Below are 23,335 nucleotides of genomic sequence, written 5' to 3' on the forward strand. Positions count from 1 at the left end.
ACATGAAAACACATGGCTGTCACCACAGAACAAATAACACTGTTCTTATGAACTCTGTTATGGGCTATCAAGCAGGACTGCAGTACTGGAACCACTTGGCTTAAACTGTACGTTATACTATCTTGTACTGTAAAAAGTGCTGGTTTTGTTAATTCCCGGACTTGTTTTCTCATGTTCTACTGTGTGTAATTCTCAAATGACCTGCATTTACAGTATAAGACCGTGGGAGTGTTTTTCCTCTTAAGGAGAATTCTGTCAACCTTTAACACCTTAACAGACATGATTATTTCTCCCTCTCTGAGTCAGTTTTGCTGTTGGGAATGAGGGGCTTGATAACACTGCAATAGGTCTGTATTGCTTACCGTATGGCTGCTGCAGGAGGGGACTTAAGTGAGACGTTAGTGCAGCCTCTATATGGAGGTTTGTTTTGAGCAAGTCTGTTGCACTGCTGAAAAATAGATTTGATAGTTTTCTCTATGGAAGTTTGTGATCTTAATGAAAGGCAATGCACAATTGTTGCTGTGCTTACTGTTCATTTAATGGCTGACATTGAAGACCAAGCCTTTGGAAAGCGCTGTGTGTTGTCCACCATGGACTTGAGTTATCTGAATCTGGTATACTGGCATTTGGATTCTGTCCTTTGTATGTGCCTTATCAATGTAGTTGGTTGGATAATGTAATCTTTTATTTGTCAACTCCTGGATATATAGCTTCATAAAAAAAGAATTGTTATTCCCATTCAAGTAGTATCTCTCTGAGACTCTGAGATGTGAAAAGCTGTTACCATGTTACTGTGCTGTCCACAGCGATTAACCAAACTCAGTAGGGCATGCCAGTAAAAAAAAGAAAAAAAAAACTCCACTTACAGGAATTATGTGAGTAATGTTGAGTAATATTTTGGGTTGAAGTCATTCAGGCATACGGGTTCAGTAAATTTCCATGTCCTTTCCTCCCTCCCTCCCTCCCACTAACCCAGGGGGAGAAAGGAGTCTCCTTCCATATTGTATCTGTCTATACTTTTGTATCAGTACCGAAACATTCCTCACCATGTTTATTGGTTTCAAATGTCAGTCACAGCGACACGTGAAAACAGTATCATGTTATCCGTGAGCTTGCATATGTTTTTGTCTTGTTGTTATGGTGCATCACACAACTTGAGAAAGTGCCCGAGGCGGATGTCTCCCTGACTACATGTTGGCATAAGCCTTTGTGTCAGTTTAATGATATATAGGTCCTACTACAGTACCACCAGGCCCTTATTGTGACATGCATACAGTCAAATCATTGGAAGTAAAAAAAAAGTAAGGCTGTTCCAACATTTTCACAGTGGCCTTTCGGAGTGCATAAATGGATCAAAACCTTTTCACACTCCCCTGCACCTATAAAAAGACATCTGTCTTTCGTTATGACACTGAGGCTGGGTTCGATTGTTTCACTCGTGCTAAATTTAGCTTGTTTTTATTCCTTTCAATTAAGTGAAACCTGGTAGGGAGATGACAGATTGATGTACCTGACCCACATGCCTTGACCACACAATGTTCAAATATGACTCCCCATCCTTTTTCCTTCATTCTTTCTTTCCTTCTTTCTCTTGTGCCCCTCCAACACCAACACACACACACACACACATGACCCTCTCTTTTCTTCCCTTGCTGAATGCAGTGTTGGACAGTGGCCAGTACAGGCAGGAAGACTTGAATGAAATGAAATATGACTGGTGAATGTGCAGAGTTCAAGTACACATACACATCTGGGCATACACTCGTGCCAAGTAAACCAAGTGCACTCTTGATCATGTTTATGTAAAGCAGGTGCAGTAAATGGCATAATTGTTTTGGGGACTTTTTTCATTATTAACTGGACATCTAAGATAGTTGAACTACTTTTGATACTCTGATCTATATTTGACATGCTGACCATCTTTGATCGTCAACAGAGAGACAACCATATTTTTGAATTCCATAAATAATCCTCACCGCACGTCAATACCCATAAGCATAGAGACAGTCAGTGAAACCTTGCAACACATGTATGCTAATATGTTCTCCCTCTCTCTCTCTCCTTCTGTAGTGGATGTGATCATCAGCAATCAGGTTTTATTATCCATACATGGAGAGCAGCCCATGGACCTAAGTGTAACCCAGAGGTTGTTACATACAGGCCCAGATTCGGCCATGCTGGCCCCCCGCCCTCCCTTCTTCCTGGGACCCCTCACCTCTCAGCACTGCTCCCAGTTTTCCCAGCAGCACTTGCAGGTAAACATAAACCTGTGTGTTAGGAAAAGAGACTAGAAAGTTTGTCTCCTTTTGTGCAAACCTCACATGAACAGACCAAGCAGATTGATCAGTGTTAATAATATCTCTTCTTGTATTTCTCCTTCTCAGTATAACATTGAACATAGACAGAGAGAGATGGAAGAGGACAAAAGAGAAGAGCTACACCAGCTGATACGAAAGAGTAAAAGTGAGCAGAGTGAGTATAACACCTATTGTTTTTCTCCATACGGTATGTGTGTGTTTTTTTTTTCTTTCCCGTAGATTCTCTGAAAGTCCATTTGGTTGTTGACTTGCTCTAAATCTGAGTCATAGCACACTCTAGGTATAAATGAAACCGAAGGGGATTTCCATCATCACTGTGATGTATTCTCACATTCCAAGGAAATGTGTAGCCTACTCATGTCAAACCAAAGTCAAACACACACACACACACACTTATTTCAGGATGTTTGCACTGTTCTTTTCAATGTTGAACCATGTAGAGGATCAGAAGGGAGCAGAGCAGATAGGGACAAATATCCTGGATCCGGCTTGAGAAGTCTCCTGACATCTCATTGATACTACAATTTGAAACTACTTTGTGAAAAACTGTTCAGATTTTGCTATTTCATCAAACCATGCTTTTACTTTGTTATACAATCTAGGTCTAGCTTTGTGTGGCTCTACTACGTGAGCCAAGTTGTTGTCTTTTTTTTTTGTCCTGATGAAGTGTCTTTATGAACTGGCAGGTGCTGTAGCCAGTCCTCTGGTCAAGAAGAAACTTCGGGAACACATAATCATGAAGAACCAGCCCACTCATGACAGGCTTACCCCCGACCACAGCATTCCCACATCAGGATACAGGTGAGAGAGACAAACGAGCCATGAATGAATTTTCTCAAAGTAGACTGTGAGAACTGCAAACACAGCATAATAAAAGTCAAGTTTAGAAAGTATAAAAGTACTACAATAATATCCAAATAATTCAATTAAATGTTTAAATGTGTGTTTGCCTATAGGCTCCCAGTTCCTGACAATTCCATAAAGCATCAGCCGACCACCTGTAACCAGCGTGAAGACCGCACCCTGCGCAGGACAGGTGAGATACCTCTGGCTGTGTGTGGATGTGATGGAGGTTCCCAACGTGGGGTTGAAGCTGTGAAGGTCACTGGTGATTTTCCATTCCAGGTCTGCTCTGTTGTGTTGTGCGCTCTGTGTAATTTGAGTTCGACCCAGAGTAATCCGACTGCACACTGGGATATTTTGTTCATTGTGATGTGACTTTTATTAGCCAAACAGTCATTATGTTACACATTCTGGACTAGATCATGTAAAGTTGCAAGAAGAGAGAGAATCTGCACAGGGAGGAGTGTCCTTTACAGACACGATACGAATGAAACTCATTAAAGACCAGGCCTGCAGGGCCAGCCAGAGAACCGACAGTCACAAAAACAACAGCGACAGCGAGATACAAAGACCAAAGCAGTTACATAACTTTGACGAAGGTATGTGTAAAATGAACTGCGTGAGAGTCCAGAGCAGGTCTCCCTCGGCGTGTGAATGAGAGTGGGAGTGCCTTCGACTTCCTGTACAAAATGTATCTGCGAGCACACTCACCATTCAAATTGCCATTATTTATTTGCGTTGCCCTAGAACCCTAAGGTGCCAGCACACACACACACACCCTCCAGTGCTTTCTTTGGCTCTGTGACAACGCAAAGCTGCTTTTTATCTGCTCTGAGCCAGCCACTGATTGATTGTTTTGTTTGGGCTTTTTGGAGCTTGACCAATGTAAACAAGGACATTGTTTATGCTATTGACAAAGGTTGAGGTATTGGCTTGGTTCAGCTGTGCTGCAGATTGCTTTAACTCTGTTTTGTTATGGAAATGGAGTGCATCATTTTGGTGTGTCCGTTACTGAGAGATTCTCGCTGATGTAGAAGTATGTCTGACGTCAGTGTCTTTATAATCAAGCTCTATGATTTTGAAAAGCTACAGGTATCTTTCCCTTATATAAGACCTATGGATGTGTGTGCGTCTTCACATATCCTTTGTTCTGTTTATTTGTGCATGTGCAGTCTCCGAGCCGACTCTGAAGTGGAAGATAAAGAAGCTGATCAGCACAAGACCAACCCCGCTGCAGCGTAAGATCAGTGCCCCTCCTGCTGTCAAGCACAGGACAGAAACTTTGGGTAAAGTATTTACAATACGTCATGTCATTTCACAGTTTGATAGATTTTCCAACTTTTTAATGTGCGTCTTTAGGTGTTTTGTGAAGGCATTTGTTCTGTCAGTGTTTGGCTGTCATAGGTTAATGGTTTAACCTCTGCCACACAGACCCCTCCCCCAGCAGCACCCCAGCATCAGGGTGCAGCTCGCCCAACAACAGCCTCCATTTGGATAACGGGGCCCTCCCTGTGGCCTATGAGGTATATTTATTATATTGATATCCGCATTTGCATACAATGAGTACATATGTTAACCTCAGCTGGAGCTCAGGAGGTAGAGAAGGTCATCCACTGATCACAGCCTGGGCGGTTTGATCCCCACCTCCACCTGTCCATATGTTGAAGCCCCATAGCCAGCACCATAAAGGGTAGCTTATTGCCATCAGTGTGCGAGTGTGTACGTGACTAGGTGGCAAAAATCTTGTAAAGCGCTTTATAATTAAGCTAGTTCATGCACCTCTGTTTTCCTAAAATGTTTCATGAAAAACCTTTAGCTTTTTTTGTATTTAACAGTAAAAACGTATAGTCCTACTTATTATGTGATGATTCAAGTGTCACTGGGGTTTTTCTGGTAACTTTTCCTATTTAAAGGACAACTACCAACTTGTTTAGGTGTTAATAAATGCAGTACATCAATGGTGCCCATGTCCAATGCTTTAAACATGGATATTTGACAAGGCCAGATGGCCCATTGCACAAATACACGTTACTTGATCACTCCTTTAATTAAACATGAATAGAAACCCATGTTCTACTTAATATTCTTAACATCATTTCCGTTGCTGGTTAACACACAAGTCTTGGGTATCGGCCATTTTAAAAGTATCAGAATGTGCATGAAGTCAAATACTTTCAGCTCAGCCCATTTGTTCATTTTTATTTGACTATCTGTTATCTCTATAATACATGTTTCTATCTCATTCAGGCACAGAGGTTGCTGCTAAAGGATGGCAGTCTGGCCCATTTCACCTTGCCTCCCAACCCCACTGCCATGCCCAACATCACTGCTGGACTCCCTGCACAGGTGAACGGCCGAAGCTCCCTCCAGAATCAGTATTTAAACTGTTGATAGTTTGGCGATCACATACAGATTTGTGCTATGAATGTATGTGTTTCTATCTTTAAAGTGCCTGGACACTTTTTTAGACCCATGTGGTATATTCAGGTTTTCACTTCCCCCTCTATATCTTTGAATCAGTCATGTGCTACTTCACTCACTTGATGACATTGTTAAGGATGTGGATGAGTCTATTTCTACAGTCCTATGCACTAACCCCCTTCCTTTTTATGTTCCCATTGTAAGGGCTTTCCTTTACTCTAACCATCATCTTCCTCTGTCCTCACTCCCCAGGCCGACCGGCGACTAGCAAGGCCGTTGCCTCTATCTGCTCTCCATCAGGTCTACCTGCCTGTGGAAGGAAACAGTCGCCTACAGCCTGTGTTCATAATGGAACCCCATACTGGACTGGTGCACTCTCAACTTGTATCTTGTGAGTTGTGTACTTGTATTTGTAAAGAGAAAGAAATACCTTCTGTATACACACACATTCAGACAACAAACATTTGGATATATAAGTGATCTACGGCCATCTTGTCACTGTTCTCTTCTTTCAATGTTGTCAGAAACGTCCACTGGAGTAATTGCTTTGTGTTGAGTTACTGAAAGCAGCTATTGCAGGTCCAGCCAAGGTTAGTTTGGTCCTTGGAAACACCAAACTGGCATCTGGATTGGAACTCTGTGCTGCAGTGTAGGCCACAGAAAAAGCTGGGAAACTCAAATAAATAGGAAAAATATAACTGTTCACCGATAGCAAGTTTGTGCAGGTGATATGTATGAGTTATGAAGACTTGTGTAATTGCTTCAAGTAGTCCAGCGGCCACCCAGATCAGTGGAGAAACGTTCTCACAGAGAACAGTCCAACAAGGCCTGTGTGGATGAGACCTAACATTATGCATATCACTTGAAAGCACCGTTTTGCAATTTTACCTATTCGCCATCACCCAAAGACGAATATTCAACAAGGTGCTTCATTACAAAAGTTGTTCAAGCGGTTTATGGTTAGATAGGCTGCCAACAACATTGCTGCTTTTGGTGGCTTGAAGCTATGGCACCTGATAGTGTTGGTCAGACCACTGTGAACAACTACCTTGTGTTGTTGCTAAAAGATAGATGAGGCACAAAAATGAGTTTCCAAGCTGCTAGAATGGTTAAGTGATGGGAAAATGGTAAAGGTGCCATCCCAACAACACCCCCATGAATTACCACAGACCAGTTTCCTGACGTCAACTGCACTACACAGGATTGGCTGAGGAGTGTGGTGTATAAAAGATCAAGGGACTCTATCAGGAAGTGAAAGCTTTCATTTTGTCGCCTGTAATCAGGAAGAAATATAATGATGAGTTACGGATGTTCTTTTTACTACGTTTGTCGGCCACACACGTTTTGAGTTTGGGGCAATCCTTAGCCAATCCTTTTTCAGTTCTAACCTCTACCTGTGTCAATGGCAGTAAGTACATTTGATTTATGAACATGTTGGTTCAAAATTTGCATGTAGGGCCTATATTTGGAAAGTCAATGAATTGCTGCGCTACATTTCATTTTGTGGTGGTATTGTCAAATGCTTAATGTACCTGTAAGCGAAGAAATTACAAAGTCTTTGCATACATATTTATTTATTTATTTATTTATTTTTGTAACAGGTTTACCTTAACTTCATTTACATCCTTCACAAAACTCACAGTGGACTTCTTTCGCAGCATTCATTTTGTTCTGGTTTTAGCAGGAAAAGCACAGGTGGAAAAACAAGCAAGTTCAGGGTCCTGCTGTTATGCATCCTGGCTCACAGGCAGGGCTTACTCAGACACTTTAATGCAGAGCTGCTGTTGATGTCATAGGCAACACCTCCACTTCTCCTGCTGAAACAAAATCCAAATGTCTGCCGTGAAAAAAGGGTCTATTTATTTTCAATACGAAATCTTAGGAACATTGGTGTATTCTGTCTTGTGCTACATTTCGTCTGCCTGGATATTATTAACAGCACAAGGGCGCCCCCTGCCTGGTTTTGACAGTGCTGCAGGTTTGCTAACAGAAATACAGAAATATGCTGTGAAATGTTAGCAACATATTAATCTCTGAGAAAGCTTAGTATTTTGCTTTGTATTATTTTAAACAAGACATACAGCTATGTAATTGTAAGAGAGGCAGATATGAATGATATATTTACATTACTCTGTCAAGTACACCCTGTCATTTATTTTTCTTTTCTTTTCATTCTTGACCCTTTGTACATTTCCATCCTCATTATGCCTCCTTATTTTTAGACCAGCACACACACACACACACACACACACACACACACACACACACACACACACACACACACACACACACACACACACACACACACACACACACACACACACACACACACACACACATGTGCCAACATCTTTGTTAACCTTTTCCTCTTTCCACTCCTCTCTGCAGTTCACGGTTTGAGCTCTGTCCCTCTACAGCAGCATCACCTGTCCAGAAGGGAAGGCTTGGTGACCTTGTCGTCCCACAAACCCCTGGAGAGAACACGCTCTGAGCCTCCGCCCTACAGCCACTCACCACTCACTCTGCATGCCAACCATCACTCACACACACAGCACCAGCTGCACCAGCAATACCACAAGAGCGGGCTGGAGAGGTTCAAGCAGAATGCACACCTGAGCAAGGTGAGAGGGTGCAGTCTTTGCGTGGATACAGTCATTGAAAGTGCAGTCAGCGATTCTAGAGAACGACAAAAAAAATTTAAAACACTGTTAATACACTGGCTCCGTAAACGGGCATGTTGCTAGCGAAAGTGGGCCCCCTTTTTTTTTACATAACTTTTGTTTAAATGCCTGTGTACAGAGCCTTTGCTGTTTATTAACACCAGAATTGCTTAGGTTGCGGGTCACGAGGAGATATTCACTGATTTTGACAACAAGCGTTCTCCGGTATCTCTCACTCCACCTTAAATTTTGTAATTCTACTCAATATAGGAACCAATTTTTTTTTGTTCATGTTAAAAAAATAGCATCAGCAACTTCATGACTTATAAACTACTCAACACAAACTTGTACTGTACCTTTTTATATTAGCTGACAAGCAAGTCCACTGAGAAGCCTCGTCTGACACAGATCCCTTCAGAAGACATGGAGCTGGAGGAGAGTGGATCGGGGACGGGTTCAGGTCCGGGGTCGGTGTGCAGCTCTGAACCGGGCTCAGCGTGTGAGGAAGGCTACCGCAGGAGACAGAGCACCGCCAGCACTGACTCGGTTTACGACACAGAGTCCACCACTTCCTCGCGGGAGAGCTTGATCGAGCCCTCGCATTCTCTTAGTCAGGTAATGATACACATTCATGGTGACGTCTGCACCTACCCACACAGCTCTGCATTGAACTACACAGCTCTACACAGGAACAATCTATTACTTTCCCTCAAAAATAAAATCTCCTTTATGACTTCACTTCTTTTTTCTTTTTCTTTTTTACTATGAGGATGTTTTATTGACTTACTTTATGTTTAGTGTGACTTGATGGTTCTGATGAGTTAACGGACTAACAGACCACGCATGTTACGGCCTATGTTAAAGCTCTTACAGTTAGACTAATGACTAGGAAAATGCATTGTTTATCATTTGCATCAGTAGTGCTCGTGTCCACGAATTCACATCTTAGAACTGCGTTTTTGACATCAGAGGGCGCTGTGGCTTCAGTTATACAAGATGAGAAGTGGGAGGAATGTAGGAGCATGCGTGGCAATGCTGCATTTTATTCACCTCTGGCTTGTTTTTAACAATAGAATATGACTTAAAATATGCAATTTACTTGAGTTTGTTGTCTTAACCTTGTGCTGCTGCTTATAACCACAACTTTATTTCCCTGTTCTTCTCTTCCCCCACTGCCCCTATGGAACAACAGAGACAGGTGATCCTTAGACAAGGTCTCCAGTTGGACCATCTGACTGGGTCTGCCCTAATTTGGCCTCACCAGACGCTGGGTCGGAGCCATTCCTCCCCAGCATCAACCTCCCTGCCTCCCCCTTCACACCCATCCACCACCATACCTTCCATGTCGCTGTCCAGCCCTGCCGCAGATGTCCAGCTACGTTTCACCACAGGTGGGGGACACTTTTCTGATTAGTAAAATGTGAAACGAAACCCCTGCAATACCTGAAATATTTTGACATATTTTCTTTAGAATTCATGTACCATTGGAACACAAAATGCTGAAGAAGATAAAATAAGGTTAAGACATGTTGTGTATTTGTTTGTGTGTGCATTTGGGTAGGGCTTGTGTACGACGCTCAAATGCAGAAGCACCAGTGTACCTGTGGTGACAACAGTCGCCACCCTGAGCATGCTGGGAGGGTCCAGAGCATCTGGTCCAGACTACAAGAAAGAGGGCTAAGGAGCCAATGTGAGGTATGACGTGCACACATACACATACACACACCAAAAATACTAGCAGCTGCATGCCCCAGAGTCAGTATTATATGTATTATTGATATTTATTTGTATGTGTGCATAGCGTATCCGCAGTAGGAAGGCCACACTAGAAGAGCTCCAGTCAGTCCATTCAGAGAGACATGTACTTGAGTTTGGCACCAACCCACTTAACCGCCTCAAGCTGGATAACCGCAAGCTGGCCGGTAATATCCACAATAACAATGAAACTTGTAGATTACACTATAAAGATGATAATAATATAAACATCCATGACAATTGAATGTCACAAATAATCTCTTGCAGGAATCTTATCTCAACGGATTTTTGTGATGCTACCATGTGGGGGAGTTGGGGTGAGTGCCCCATACACACACACACACATACACACACACACACACACACACACACACACACACACACACACACACACACACACACACACACACACACACTGTATATCACACACATCACAGAACACAAGTCATGTGGGAATCTTTCCACTTATCTAATTGCATCACTGAACAGCAAACATTACATGGCTGATTATACCTCATTACACAATTAAGCTAATAATACTACAAATTGCTAATGTTATTGTTTTTGGCTAACATAACTTTGAAACCAAATCAGATATGAAAGGCTGTACAAAGGTGAGATATGAGAAGAAAAGGAGAGGAAGAAAGTTGAAGGGAAGAGAGGGGGTACATGTAGAGGCTGCTGCTTGGAGGGGTGCGTGCCAGTGAAAATGGATTGTTATTTAGAAGGAATGGGTGTGGGGAATGAGGCAATGAGAGCACGGAAAAGGGGAAAGAAGATAAAAATGTGAAGATAGCGGAGGAGAATAGATTAAATTTAACATGAAAGAAGTACCAATCAAGCCGATTTTAAAAAAAAGGACCTAAAGACATTTTCTCCTCTGATATGGAGAAACACAGATAATAATGCCCATGAGAAACTGTTGTTAGGCACAGTGAGAGGAGAGGAGGTAGGAAAAGAGTAAGGGGGCTGGGTGTCAGTTGATAAGACGACTGATCTGCCTGGATTTCCGGCCCCTTGGCTGCTCTGGTGAACAAGGGTGGGGGGGGGGGGGTGATTGGAACAAGATGGCAACGTCTGTGATAAAAGAAATTCCTCTGATTTCATTGTTCCACCGCAGCTCACTACCGACGCGACTTCAGAAACATGGAATAACATTAAAACACAAAACGGGGTTTATAGAGAGGATAGATGCCACAGAGAGAAACTGGGTGTAAAATAAGCAAACATTAGTATCCATAGAAAATAATAGTCCCATCATCACACATTTTTTCCTATTTCTAATACACTACAAGACTACTCTTTTGAAATAGTCGTTCATGCCATTTATTTTTTTCAAAATAAAGGAAGCACAGTAGAAAAAATTCTCTTAAGACGGAACTGTCAATAGCTGACTCTTTATTGGCTGAGAGCAGCTCCTCCAAATGAAATGTGGCAGACCTGCTGACTGAGGACTTTCAGTGGGACTGTCAAGAACAATTCTTCAAACTGCTTCGGCTGAATTTCAGTATATCTTTTATACTTGGAATCAGTCGGACTAAATTTAAAGCAACTTGAAAACCATTGAAACAGAAGTCCTTTTTTTCAATTGCATCTTTACAGTAATTAACACGTGTGGCGGACTTTTTGAACTGACTCTATGTGTGTCTCGTCACACTGTTTAACCAACAGGTAGATAACGATACAACCTGGAATGAACTTCACACATCAGCAGCTTCCCGCATCGCCGCAGGATGTGTCACAGACCTGGCACTGAAGGTGGCACAAGGAGAGCTGAAGGTGTGTCTCTCTTACCAAATACCTTATCAGCAAAAACAAAACAGTCTTTACACAGGAATTCCAGTGCTGCAGTGTAACAGGTTGTGGAACAAACAACAAATATATACAGTACACAGTAGAGTATAACTTTGGTAGCTCTTGTCTGCAATGTTAAATGTAAAATGGGCACAATAGCATAACTAGTTGTAAACTTTAAGCTGTCAACCGTGGTGGTTGGTGGCGTGATGTTAAATTTTTTTGTGCTCCTTTCACACAGAATGGCTTTGCAGTGGTGAGGCCCCCTGGACACCATGCAAACCACTCCTCCCCTTTGTAAGTACAGCAACACACACACACACACACACACACACACACACACACACACACACACACACACACACACACACAAACACACACAAACTCACACATATACATTCCAGGAACCAGGAGGTCTCTGCAAAGTGTTTCAAAGGATTTATTACAGATCAGCTACACTTTTGAGCAAGAGAGAGAGAGAGTGGGAGAGTTAGAGAGAGCCTATGTCTCTCTGTCTTAGTGTTTTATGTGTGTGTGTGTGTGTGTGTGTGTGTGTGTGTGTGTGTGTGCCTGCGTGCGTGCGTGTGTGTGTGTGTGTGTGTGTGTGTTTGTGCATGTGTGTGTCTGGTTGTGTGTGTGTGTGTGTGTCTGGTTGTGTGTGTCTGGGTTTGTGTGATGTGTGCTACCTGCCTGATGCCCTGAGGCAAACTACCGCCTCCACTCAGTTTCTTTTAAACTTTCAAGACGCAGAGCAAAGCACCTCAAAGAGAACTGTGAATGTGTGTGTGTGTGCGCATTATATGTGTGTTTGTGCGCACTATATATGTGTGTGTCTGTGTGAACATGCGTGTGTGTGTGCCTGGCTTTGCGTCAGTCTTTGATAGGAGGCATTAGCCAAGTAACCACATTCAGCTGGGACTGTGTGCTCAGCAGTGCTTGTCACTGGTTATTTATGGGACGATAATGACTTTTGTTGATGAAAAGTTTAGACAGAATATACACTGTATGTAAAAAAACACACACAGAGACACACACAGACACACACACACACACACACACACACACAAAGCCACTTGTAGTTTACGACCCATGCTGACACTGCCACTTCTAACATTCCTCCATTGTTTTTCATACATCAACACTTTTTTTTGCATACCTATATACTGTAGACAGTGAGTGTTGATGGAACTTCTGCACCACAGTTGTGAGTTAATTTCTCTGAAATGATCTCAGTTGCCCTGCCAGTAATTCACACTGTTATCATTTGGAATGTGAAGTACATTTTATGATATACTGTATATATATTGGAGTGTCATAAAATGTGTTGGCTCTGCATTTTCTTCAGGAGTGCAAGGTTTTTTTTTTTCCGCTCAGCATAATGCTCTGATGTGGAAAGACTTTCTTTGTTTGTCAGCAGTGGTGGATGAAACGCAAAACAACTTGAAATGAACAAAATCCTCATTTGTCAAATATTTGCAGTAACTGTTTTGCCTGGCGGGGTTTTCCCTCCGTGACTTGCACGTTAGAGGCCGTGCTGTGATTGTCACAACCTGGGCTGAATAGCCACCACATGACGCCACAGAGACATACATGCCTTAGAGGTTCCCAGGGTCCATGTGGGGATTCTATCATATTAATTTGCTGAAGATGTCCTGATAAACACATGTGGCTTCCTCCTTTTTTCCCTGCCTGTTTGTCTACAGGGGCTTCTGTTTCTTCAACTCTGTGGCCATTGCAGCCAAGCAGCTCCAACAAAAACTCAACGTCAGCAAGGTCCTCATAGTGGACTGGGTGAGGACCCCCGCCGCCCGCATGACCAGCACATCACTGGTCCCCACATGGACACAAAAACACACACACATATACACAGGCACACACATTTGTTGTGGGCACATACAAGGTCTCAGAAGCAAGATCCGTATACAGTAGCACTCCCTATTTATCATTTAGTTCATTAAGGCCCCGTTATCTCTGGTCTCCATGTGGGACCTGAACTGTCTCGTACGCTTAGAGAAGACACAGAGTCAAACACCCACACACACATATGTGTAGATATTGATCCACTGCCAGGTGGTCGTCTCTGTTCGCCATGTGTGTGTACATGAGCCTGCCCTGTGTCTTAACACACGCTGCGCTCTCTTGACATATCACTGCATCATACACTAATTAGAACCTGCAGCTTCATCAAAACGTTTTAAGATTAAAACACATTTACCATGGCCATGGAAAAGTCTTTCACAGGTTTCGCAGACCCTGTTTTCGGGCATTTTAAGTTATACTGTATGTGTTTATATGTGTTTTTAATGATATAATAAGAGAAGAGACAATGAGATTCTGATAACGTATTTGAGAGGATTTAGATTGATTTACACACATGTGAATTTGTCAAGGTTCTAATCATATGTGAGACACCTGCTTTGAAAAAATAATACTAATCATAATAAAACTGTATATTGTATTTTTTTATATAGGGCTTTTCTAGAAACTCAAAGTTGCTTTTATCCATTGCAACCTCTTAACCTATCATCCCAATCTTTGTAAAGGATGTTCACCATGGCAACGGCAGTCAGGAAGCCTTCTATAATGACCCCAATGTGTTGTACATCTCCCTGCATCGCTTTGACGACGGCAACTTCTTTCCCGGCAGTGGACATCCTGTCGAGGTAGGGGAGGCCTTCACAGAACTGCTGTCTTTTTTTATTTTGCTTTTGTTTGTGTTTCTTTTGCCTTTGTTTGTGTTGTCACGGTGATAGTGTGGGTGTTTGTGTATTTCTGTGCGTACCTAGCTTGTTGTGAAGACAATGGCTCAAGGACAACAACATGAGAAGCTACTTGTACTTGTAGAACAGGCTCTCTTTGTGAAAGAGCTGGTCTGAGTACATTCTGGATATGTAAGACGAAATTGTTCATAATAATACCACCCATGTCTATTGTGATGATAGATACGTTGGCATAGAAATATTTGGTAATTATATGATTCCACTGGGACCGTAGGGAGCTTGAGAGCCTTGTGTTTAGCGTATAGTTGTCATAACAGGACGAATGATTGTAACAATAAATCCAGAAATAACCTTCATGATTTTAAGACCCAATCATAACCCAAATTTGGCCACGATGATTTTCATGAACGAAAATCCAGCCATTCACACAGAATAAATGTACCAATGTGGGTGGTATTAATATGTTACCTTAACAACTTTGTCCATATCAGGCTTAACATAAATAACATAAAATACAATATAGAATATCATGTTTTTCATTGTCTTTGTTCACTTGAACAAGAAATTTGCTGCAAATGTGTTTATCCGGTGAACTCGCCGTAAGCCCGTCACACTTTGATTTTGTGTGTGTACAGTAGTTTTTTTTTCTTTCCTTTTAGCTCTTAAAACTTCAGGGCTTTGGATATCAGAGCTTCACAACAGGATGTGTACAGTTGAATTGCATGCCTATGTTTGACTACAGGAAATTGAGATGCCTATGAATTCCGCCTGTGGTCTTACCAGAAACCAAGTGTGATGACTATACCCATTCAGATGAATTGACCCCAACCCATGGTGGCATTCAGCACCCATTCAATCCCCCACATCCCCTCCTCTTACTCTCCCATCCTCCCCCACAATAATGAGGATAAAATAGTCAATGTTTTCCCATAAAATCCCCTGATGAGGGACGCTACATAAAACGCTGGGCTGGCTTGGATGTGGCTTTGCCTTAAGTGGCCCCTCAACCTCTGTTGAGCTGTGTGGTAAACCTCTGGAGTCTCGCTGTCCCCCGTGTAGGTATATAACACACCATGGGGTAGGGTTGTGATGTCATAGCCATAACAGAGAGTGCCGAGTACCGCACAGAATCTAGTGGAGGCCTAATCCAGTCCAGCAATTTTTCGAAACATGAAAGAGAGAGAAAGAGGACTGAGAGCAACGCAAGAGACTTGGAGCAATAGCAGGAATTGTGTGTGTGTGTGTGTGTGTGTGTGTGTGTGTGTGTGTGTGTGTGTGTGTGTGTGTGTGTGTGTGTGTGTATGTGCGTGTGTGTGTCCGCGTGCATGTGCGTGTGCATGCGGGTACATTACCAGTTGGCAGAGGACAGGAGGCCTCATGTGTTTTTGGTTTGCCCTGTGAACATCCCGTCCACTGAGAGAAGAATGGAGACAGACGCTCAAACGCTCCGCTCATCAGCATTCTTTCAAACATCCTCTCACACCCATACACACACACACACACACACACACACACACACACACACACACACACACGCACACACACATTTCTACATGCACACACACACACACAAAGGAAATTACCACGCCTAGCTGCCAAGAGTATGTCAATCAACCTCTTCATTCTCCCCTCAAACTGACACATTGACTGATGGTGAAGGGCTTTGAGAACAGCTACATGGCTGCTAGCAGGACTACAAAGAGAAGAGGCAGGAATCCTTTCCAAGACCCGGGCCTCAGTTCACTCTCTGCCCCAAATATGTGAGGTCAAACTGAGAGAACCCCCGTTGTCTCTGCCTGGCATTTCCAGAGTACACGCCAATCTCAATACTGGCTAAATAATAATACACTCATATAATTAACATAATGCAGTATGAGGAATATACCATATATCTTTTTTAATTTGACATGTCATATACACCAAACCCACTAAACGTCTATGCTATACACAAATAATAGGTTCTTATATACAGTATAATACATAAATAGTACGTTTCACAACACACAGAGTGGGAATTTGTATTATGTTGCTTTTATATATCAGGCAGCAGTTGCCAAATGTAAGATATTTCCCAGTTTAGCTATAGCCTTAAGCCCGGGGAATCATAAACGGGTGTAGCTGTGTTGTGGCTTAGAGTGATTTATAAGGCCATTTGACAAATTGTATCAAAATCAAAATGGAGGGACAGGGGTGTTGAATTAATAGCCACCCGTCTTTCATTTAGAAAATCGTAATCACTCCCTGGTGTTGCCCTAAAGAGATTCCGCAACTTTTTTTTCCTCGATTGCTGCAATGCGAGGTTTTGCAACAAACCGCGCCGATTTTTGGGAACGTTTGACACAAATCTGTCGTCGACATGTTTCTCAACTTTCACTGGGACTCATTAACTTTTCTTGACGTACACAGAGACTCCTTTTCTCTATCACTTTATAATGCTTTCTTCCCTCTATCTATCCCTCTCTCTTTCCATCCAGGTGGGTGCAGGTGCAGGCGAGGGCTTCAATGTGAATGTAGCATGGACAGGAGGTTTGAACCCACCCATGGGCGATGCAGAGTACCTGGCCGCATTCAGGTAAAGAATGAACTCAACCTGTCCGTCGTAGACACGTCAGGTTTTTAAAATCTAAAATGTAAGGCCTGTACTGGGTTTTTGATCATGTCCAAGTCCATTTTCTTCAAAAAAAACCTGCACACAGTACTGTCGACAATGAACACAAACGCATGTTTTCCCTGACTTCTAGGTTGCCATAAGTTCAGTTTGTGACATTGTGATACAAATCTACTTAGAACATTTTATTTGTTTCTTATTTGCCAGAGTAACACATTGTGTGTATTGTAAAGGATTAAAGGAAGTTGCTACATGAAAGTTCTGTTTGGAAGGATTTGGCTGCTTAACAGCAACCTTTGAATACAACTATTAACTTGACATTATTCTGTTCATGACTACAATTTGCATAGTGAAGGGGTCTCCAACACATCACTTGTTAGCTCCTAGTAGATCACTACAAAGCTTAAAGGCCTACTTCACCGGTTTGAATATGAAGGTGTATTGAATTCTGAGATCCTATGTAGTATAAATGTGCAAAAAAAATTGAAATCGGTTCATCCTAGCCTGAGAAAAAGCAGAAAGAGTGTTTTTTTAACCCTATATTTCTCTTTCTCGTGACATCACAGAAAGAGAAATATAGGGTTAAAAAAAAACGTACTTTGTAAATATTACTGTGATGTCACAGTAAAATACATCACAGTAATATTTACAAAGTAAGTTTTTTTTTTAACCCTATATTTCTCTTTCTGTGATGTCACGAGAAAGAGAAATATAGGGTTAAAAAAAACACTCTTTCTGCCTTTTCTCAGGCTAGGATGAACCGATTTCAATTTTTTTCGCACATTTATACTACATAGGATCTCAGAATTCAATACACCTTCATATTCAAATCGGTGAAGTAGGCCTTTAAAATATATTTACTCAAATCTGACAACACAAATGCACCCAGTAAACATTTTTAATTTCTGTCCAATCAAATGCATCGTTTCAGTCCCACTCAAAGCGATTTTATGGCAATACGCTTTCAAATCAAATGAGTTACGTCATGGTTGTCTTTCACAGCACCACAGGTATGCTGTCAGTGAAGTACTGTGATGTTAGTAAGTTAATAATAGAAAAACACCCGATAAACAATGTAACCAGAAAGCTGTCGGGTCAACAAAATGCCTCATTCATTTAATTCAAGCACTTTTTCCTGTTAGTTGGCCACATTACCATACTGTTTACATTGTCCTGCATGAGGCTATTAGTCCGAAGCCACTGGAACGTGTCCACTTAAGGCGTGTGTAAAATTGCTGGCAAATAAATAGTTACAGGTAAGAAGGATATATAAATGTTTCAACCCCCTACTGTTCCAACTGTTATTTTTAACCTTTTCGTGAGAGGGGGTTGTCTTTCATATCTTTTTTTAGGGGGGACAGTTTAACGTCTTCTAAATATTGAAGGGAACATATCCCCTGCAATCCCCCCCAAAAAAATCTACGCCTATGAATGAACTTACAGTGTCTGTGTCAGCAACACTGGCTCGCCACCAGATGATTAAATACTATGTGAGCTCTACAAGGATTGTACATGCAGCCGACGCAGTGGGTGGGCCCCTCGTCGAAGGAAAGATGCTAATGAGCTAACCCATACTGGTAAAAATCCGTAGAGCCAATAGGCAGGCTCGGAAACACTAAGTCCAGTGTTTACTGGGGCTCTGGATGCTAATTAAGAAACAACTGGTCTTTTCCTGAGCAAGCGTCTGGTTTTTGGTATTTCTCATCCAGTTTGGGAAATGTCAAGTGTTTTCATGTGTAAAACTTCCTCAGTTAACCACACTGTTGTACTGTACTGTATTGTGTGCTGCTGGTGGTCCGGTGGTTTGAGGCACACACACCATGATGCTCTGATGTCCAGGGTGCATATCCAGCCATAGACCTTTGTCTAGTGTCATTACAGGGATCAACCCATATTCACAGACACTGTCAACTCATCGAAATAAGTCAAAACGAAAACTTCTTGAATAAAAAATCAATAAAAGTGACTTGGTCGTTTGGATTTGCAAAACTTTGTCAAATGTTCAAAGATTTTCTTAAGAAGCAAAGTGCACAGGAGCGATTTCTGTAAAAACACACACACACACTACACAAATGTTTCAATAACCGTTCGTTGGACTTTGCCACCATTCTGTGGATGAACTGGTGCGAATAAATGCATAACACGCCATACAGGCCAAATTTTATGCATCATGAATTCATGTTTATGCAATTAGGTATCTAGTCCGGTGCCAGTTCTGTAATTCAATTTGAATACATGATTTAGACGCTGACTGGGTCTTCCAGACTGTGTGTTTCTCTCCAGGATGGAACAGAAGAACTAGCCAGAGTGCGGTTGTTGACGATGTGTCTCTGTTTTTTGGGCGTGTAGGTTAGTGACAGGGGAAATATTGTGGTCGAGAGTATGGTGGTTGGGACTCTAGTACAATCAAGAAAAAAGGCTCAGCTGGGTTGAGATTAAGTGTCATGACGTAGTGCGTGTGTATGTTTTGCAGAATTACTAAGGTGGTCAGAATTTAAGGAAGGTCAGGCTAATCACCAGTAGCACAGCACACACGCGTAACATCCCCGTCTTAAAGAAAGGGTCACAAGTGAGCCTATGTTTTGGCCTGTGCAAAGCATGTATGTGTCCATGCGCACAATTGCATGTGCATTTCTAGGTGGCTACTGACGAAATGACAAACTTTGGAAGAGAGGAGGGCAGAAGAGAGGAGAAGAAGTGGGGGGTGCATTGTTAGGGAATCCAAAAGGCGGCGTAATTAGGCCCAATGGATCCCAGATGGCTGGCTGTCAGTGACGTGAGAAGAGGGACGAGCTCCTAATAGGAACCAGACACACACAAATGCTTTGAACTGCCGCTGAGAGAGAGAGAGAGGGATAGAGAGAGAGAGAAAGAGAGAGAGAGAGAGAGAGAATCAAACGCGGCATGGGCCGTGCGCTCTTGCTAAATAACTGGCAGCGGGAGAGGAGAGGAAGTGAGGAGGAGAGCATAGAAGCGAGGAAAGTGGTCTCCCCTGAGTAGAGTATACAGTATACGTGGGCGTCTCAGTCCAGATGTGTCAACGGTCTCATATTTATCTGCTTGTGTCACTCGCCAAAAACAGAAACCTTTTCAGTGTTTGCCACCTGCCTAAAGTTGACTGAGCCTTTCCTTTAACCATTTTTTTTTTTTTTTTACTTGTATATTCAGGAAAGGTCTGCCGAGCGCTCATGCTTCTTTTTTTTCTCCAGAAGTGCTCTGCTTCACATTTAAACAGTTGCACACATTCACACCTGGGAGCTACCCCACCCTCTATAGTGCTGGCCGCTTACCAGGATTGGATCAAGAACAGAGATCAAGCACTTGGAACATGGCCCTTTGATAATTTATCTTTCATCATTTTCAAATGGATGGAGTTTACAATGAAGTAAATGTTTGCAGTTAACAATCCGGACAAAAATGTACTTGTATTGCACAAGCGTTCCAGTCTCCAAATCAATCAGCACATCAATGCAGTGATATCAGGTTGATGTTTTTTTTTTTTGTTTTTTTTTGCTTTCCTTTACAGGGACCTTAACCTTCTATAGTTTTGAGTCTATTCTGATGTTACATCAGACCCCACAATAACTTCCTCTTTCAAATCATCATATCCTATTCACTGTTCCAAGTCCTCATTTTTACACAAATTATAAACACCTGTTGAAAACATGCTTGTCTTAAATGCCAGGCCACAGGGCTTGAATGAATGAAATGTACGACACATTGGTTTTTTGGTTTACAGTGTGTTGGTTGGTTCCCTCTCTTCTCTCAGAGCCGTGGTGATGCCCATCGCCCACGAGTTTTCCCCTGATGTGGTGCTGGTGTCAGCTGGCTTCGATGCGGTCGAAGGGCATTCGCCATCACTGGGAGGCTACGAGGTCACAGCCAAGTGTAAGGCTCAGTCAAACCCTCATTCACATGCAGCACGGATTCACACAAAGTGCAGTCTGAAATCTATCGTATACTTAGCTTCTCTCTTAAATAACTTAAAGGAATAGTTCAAAAAAAATAGTTTTTAGCTTTTTGCCTCACTTTCCGGCTCGAAATACGGTCACGTATGTATTTGATTTTAAAATGACATAACTTGTAAAGATATAGAGCGCAACATAACATGATGAATAAACAAGTCCCAACAAGCAAAGAGCATTTAGTGATGTTGTAAATATTATTATTATTTGACCTCCCCATGACTATTAATGTTTTTTATACATCTAGTTTGGTTTTCCTGCATTTTTATTTTAATATCCTCATTTCAAATGACATACTTGCAGACACACAGAGAGACATATTGTGTCGATCGGTAGCTCTGACCGACTTGCTGGACAAATTGCTGGATCATAGAGCTCACAGACTATTTTCAGGTGGATAAACACTGTTTCACAGCTGCACAGCCTTAAGCCTCTAGATGTCAGACATTAGCACCAGGTGAGAGGGTGACAAGCTCTGTGTTAATGCACCAAGACGACCTGAGGGCAACCTCAGAGAGAAATTGAAGTTTCCTCATGCACATTTGATTTTCGTTTTTCATCTCCTGCATCGTAATATAAATATATATTAATTATTAATAGACATGAATGTCATCTATAGGGCAGGGACCACTACTATATCTAAGGAGACTAAAGTATTCATTACCTGGCGTAACCTGTGTATACGTGTGTGTGTGTTTTTCTCTTCCAGGTTTTGGCTTCCTGACCCGTCAGCTGATGTCACTGGCCGGGGGACGTGTGGTCATGGCTCTTGAAGGGGGACATGACCTGAAGGCCATCTGTGATGCCTCTGAAGCCTGCGTCAGCGCCTTGCTTGGCATGGAGGTGTGTGTGTGTGTGTGTGTGTGTGTGTGTGTGTGTGTGCGTGCCTGTGTGTGTACAGCACCTGTGTGTTCCAGTAGAGATGCACAGTGCGTCCCATCCTCTAACCTCTTGCTGTGTTCCAGGTGGAGCCTCTTTCCCAGTCTGTTTTGGACCAGAAGCCTTGTGAAAATGCTGTACAGTCTCTGCATAAAGTCATCCAGGTTCAAGGTGAGAACTTACCCCCTCAACACAATGTAACCAGTAGCATCCAGAGCATTCAGCACCACGTCATGCGTAGGGTCGTGTTTGTGAAAAATGTATGCAGTACATACACAGGGGAGGCTGTGGCAAAGTAGGTAGGGCGCTCGTCCACTGGATTGCAGGGTCGGTGGTTCAATCCCCGCCTCCCCCCCACATGTCGAAGTGTCCCTGGGCAAGACCCTGAACTCTAAATTGCTCCCGATGTGTGAGTGGGTGAATGTGTACAAAACAATGTAAGGCGCTTTGGGTCTGTGAAAGACCAGGGAAAAGCACTATACAAGTGGAGTCCATTTACCATTTAGACAATTGTGTGTTATTTCTGTTGTGATGTGCCTCAGATGCATCAACAATGAAATCCATACTCTTTACTCTTTCAAACAACCAGTAGAACCACCACTGAGACAACATGCCTTGTTTACTGTTGTGTGCTAGGAAAATGTTTGCAAACGTAATAATTGCGCACGCAGAAGGATGATCAAATTCATGCACACAGACCAAATTTGTCCATTCCACTGTGCGTTGTGCTAGTGAATCAGTATAATTTTAAACTGACAGGAGCGGAGCTGCTTTCTAAAATCTGCATACTGCCATGTCCTCATTTATCTGGGTACACGTTTCACCCTAGAGGCATGTGATGGAGTAAGGAGTCAATTCTTTGTCAGAAAAAAGTATGACAATAAATTATGAGGATGACAGGTTGACTATTGCATGGCTATTTGAAACATTAGGCCAATGGATTAGGGAATTAACTATTAAAGCCTTTTTTAAATGAATGAGATTTTAATATGCATCAAGTTCAAAGTTTTGTGTTTATATTTTGTAAGACAGGCGGGACTGAAGAGGTTCTAAATTTGTTTGAGTATGAACAAATTCAGGTAAAAATGAAATGCATGAATAAAAAAATCACCATCACACAATTAACTATGTTTCATCCAAAGTGTTAGAACAATTCTTCAAAAATAAGTAAACATTCATCTTCCCGTTTTGGAGTCATTTCACATTTCTAGTTTCTAGCTAACATATACCATTCACACACACAGACAAAGCTAAACATTGAAACCAACATGTGCGACACCAGCCATTACCTCTAAATCAATGTCCGGACCCAGTCTGAATATAGGGCTAATCAAATATGCTGTGAGATGAATGCTGGGACGCATGGGCTAAA

General features: G+C 42.2%; 1 protein-coding gene across 1 annotated transcript in view; it reads left to right on the forward strand.

The window, feature by feature from the left end:
• The window catches only part of LOC307248922 (histone deacetylase 7-like), a 36,555-nt gene that overhangs the window by 8,158 nt on the left and 5,062 nt on the right, over window positions 1–23,335 (forward strand). Inside the window, exons 2-23 of the mRNA XM_080025472.1 lie at window positions 2,071–2,255; window positions 2,385–2,472; window positions 3,005–3,119; window positions 3,275–3,354; window positions 4,334–4,447; window positions 4,593–4,684; window positions 5,409–5,507; window positions 5,835–5,973; window positions 7,971–8,203; window positions 8,612–8,857; window positions 9,435–9,633; window positions 9,804–9,937; window positions 10,044–10,164; window positions 10,265–10,314; window positions 11,669–11,776; window positions 12,033–12,088; window positions 13,495–13,582; window positions 14,335–14,454; window positions 16,986–17,083; window positions 20,889–21,007; window positions 21,794–21,927; window positions 22,050–22,134. Of these exons, the coding sequence (XP_079881598.1) occupies window positions 2,071–2,255; window positions 2,385–2,472; window positions 3,005–3,119; window positions 3,275–3,354; window positions 4,334–4,447; window positions 4,593–4,684; window positions 5,409–5,507; window positions 5,835–5,973; window positions 7,971–8,203; window positions 8,612–8,857; window positions 9,435–9,633; window positions 9,804–9,937; window positions 10,044–10,164; window positions 10,265–10,314; window positions 11,669–11,776; window positions 12,033–12,088; window positions 13,495–13,582; window positions 14,335–14,454; window positions 16,986–17,083; window positions 20,889–21,007; window positions 21,794–21,927; window positions 22,050–22,134 (2,703 nt within the window). The remainder of the gene's footprint in view (window positions 1–2,070; window positions 2,256–2,384; window positions 2,473–3,004; window positions 3,120–3,274; window positions 3,355–4,333; window positions 4,448–4,592; window positions 4,685–5,408; window positions 5,508–5,834; window positions 5,974–7,970; window positions 8,204–8,611; window positions 8,858–9,434; window positions 9,634–9,803; window positions 9,938–10,043; window positions 10,165–10,264; window positions 10,315–11,668; window positions 11,777–12,032; window positions 12,089–13,494; window positions 13,583–14,334; window positions 14,455–16,985; window positions 17,084–20,888; window positions 21,008–21,793; window positions 21,928–22,049; window positions 22,135–23,335) is intronic.

This window comes from Ammodytes marinus (assembly GCF_949987685.1).
Source record: "Ammodytes marinus genome assembly, chromosome: 4".
Lineage (NCBI taxonomy): Eukaryota > Metazoa > Chordata > Actinopteri > Uranoscopiformes > Ammodytidae > Ammodytes > Ammodytes marinus.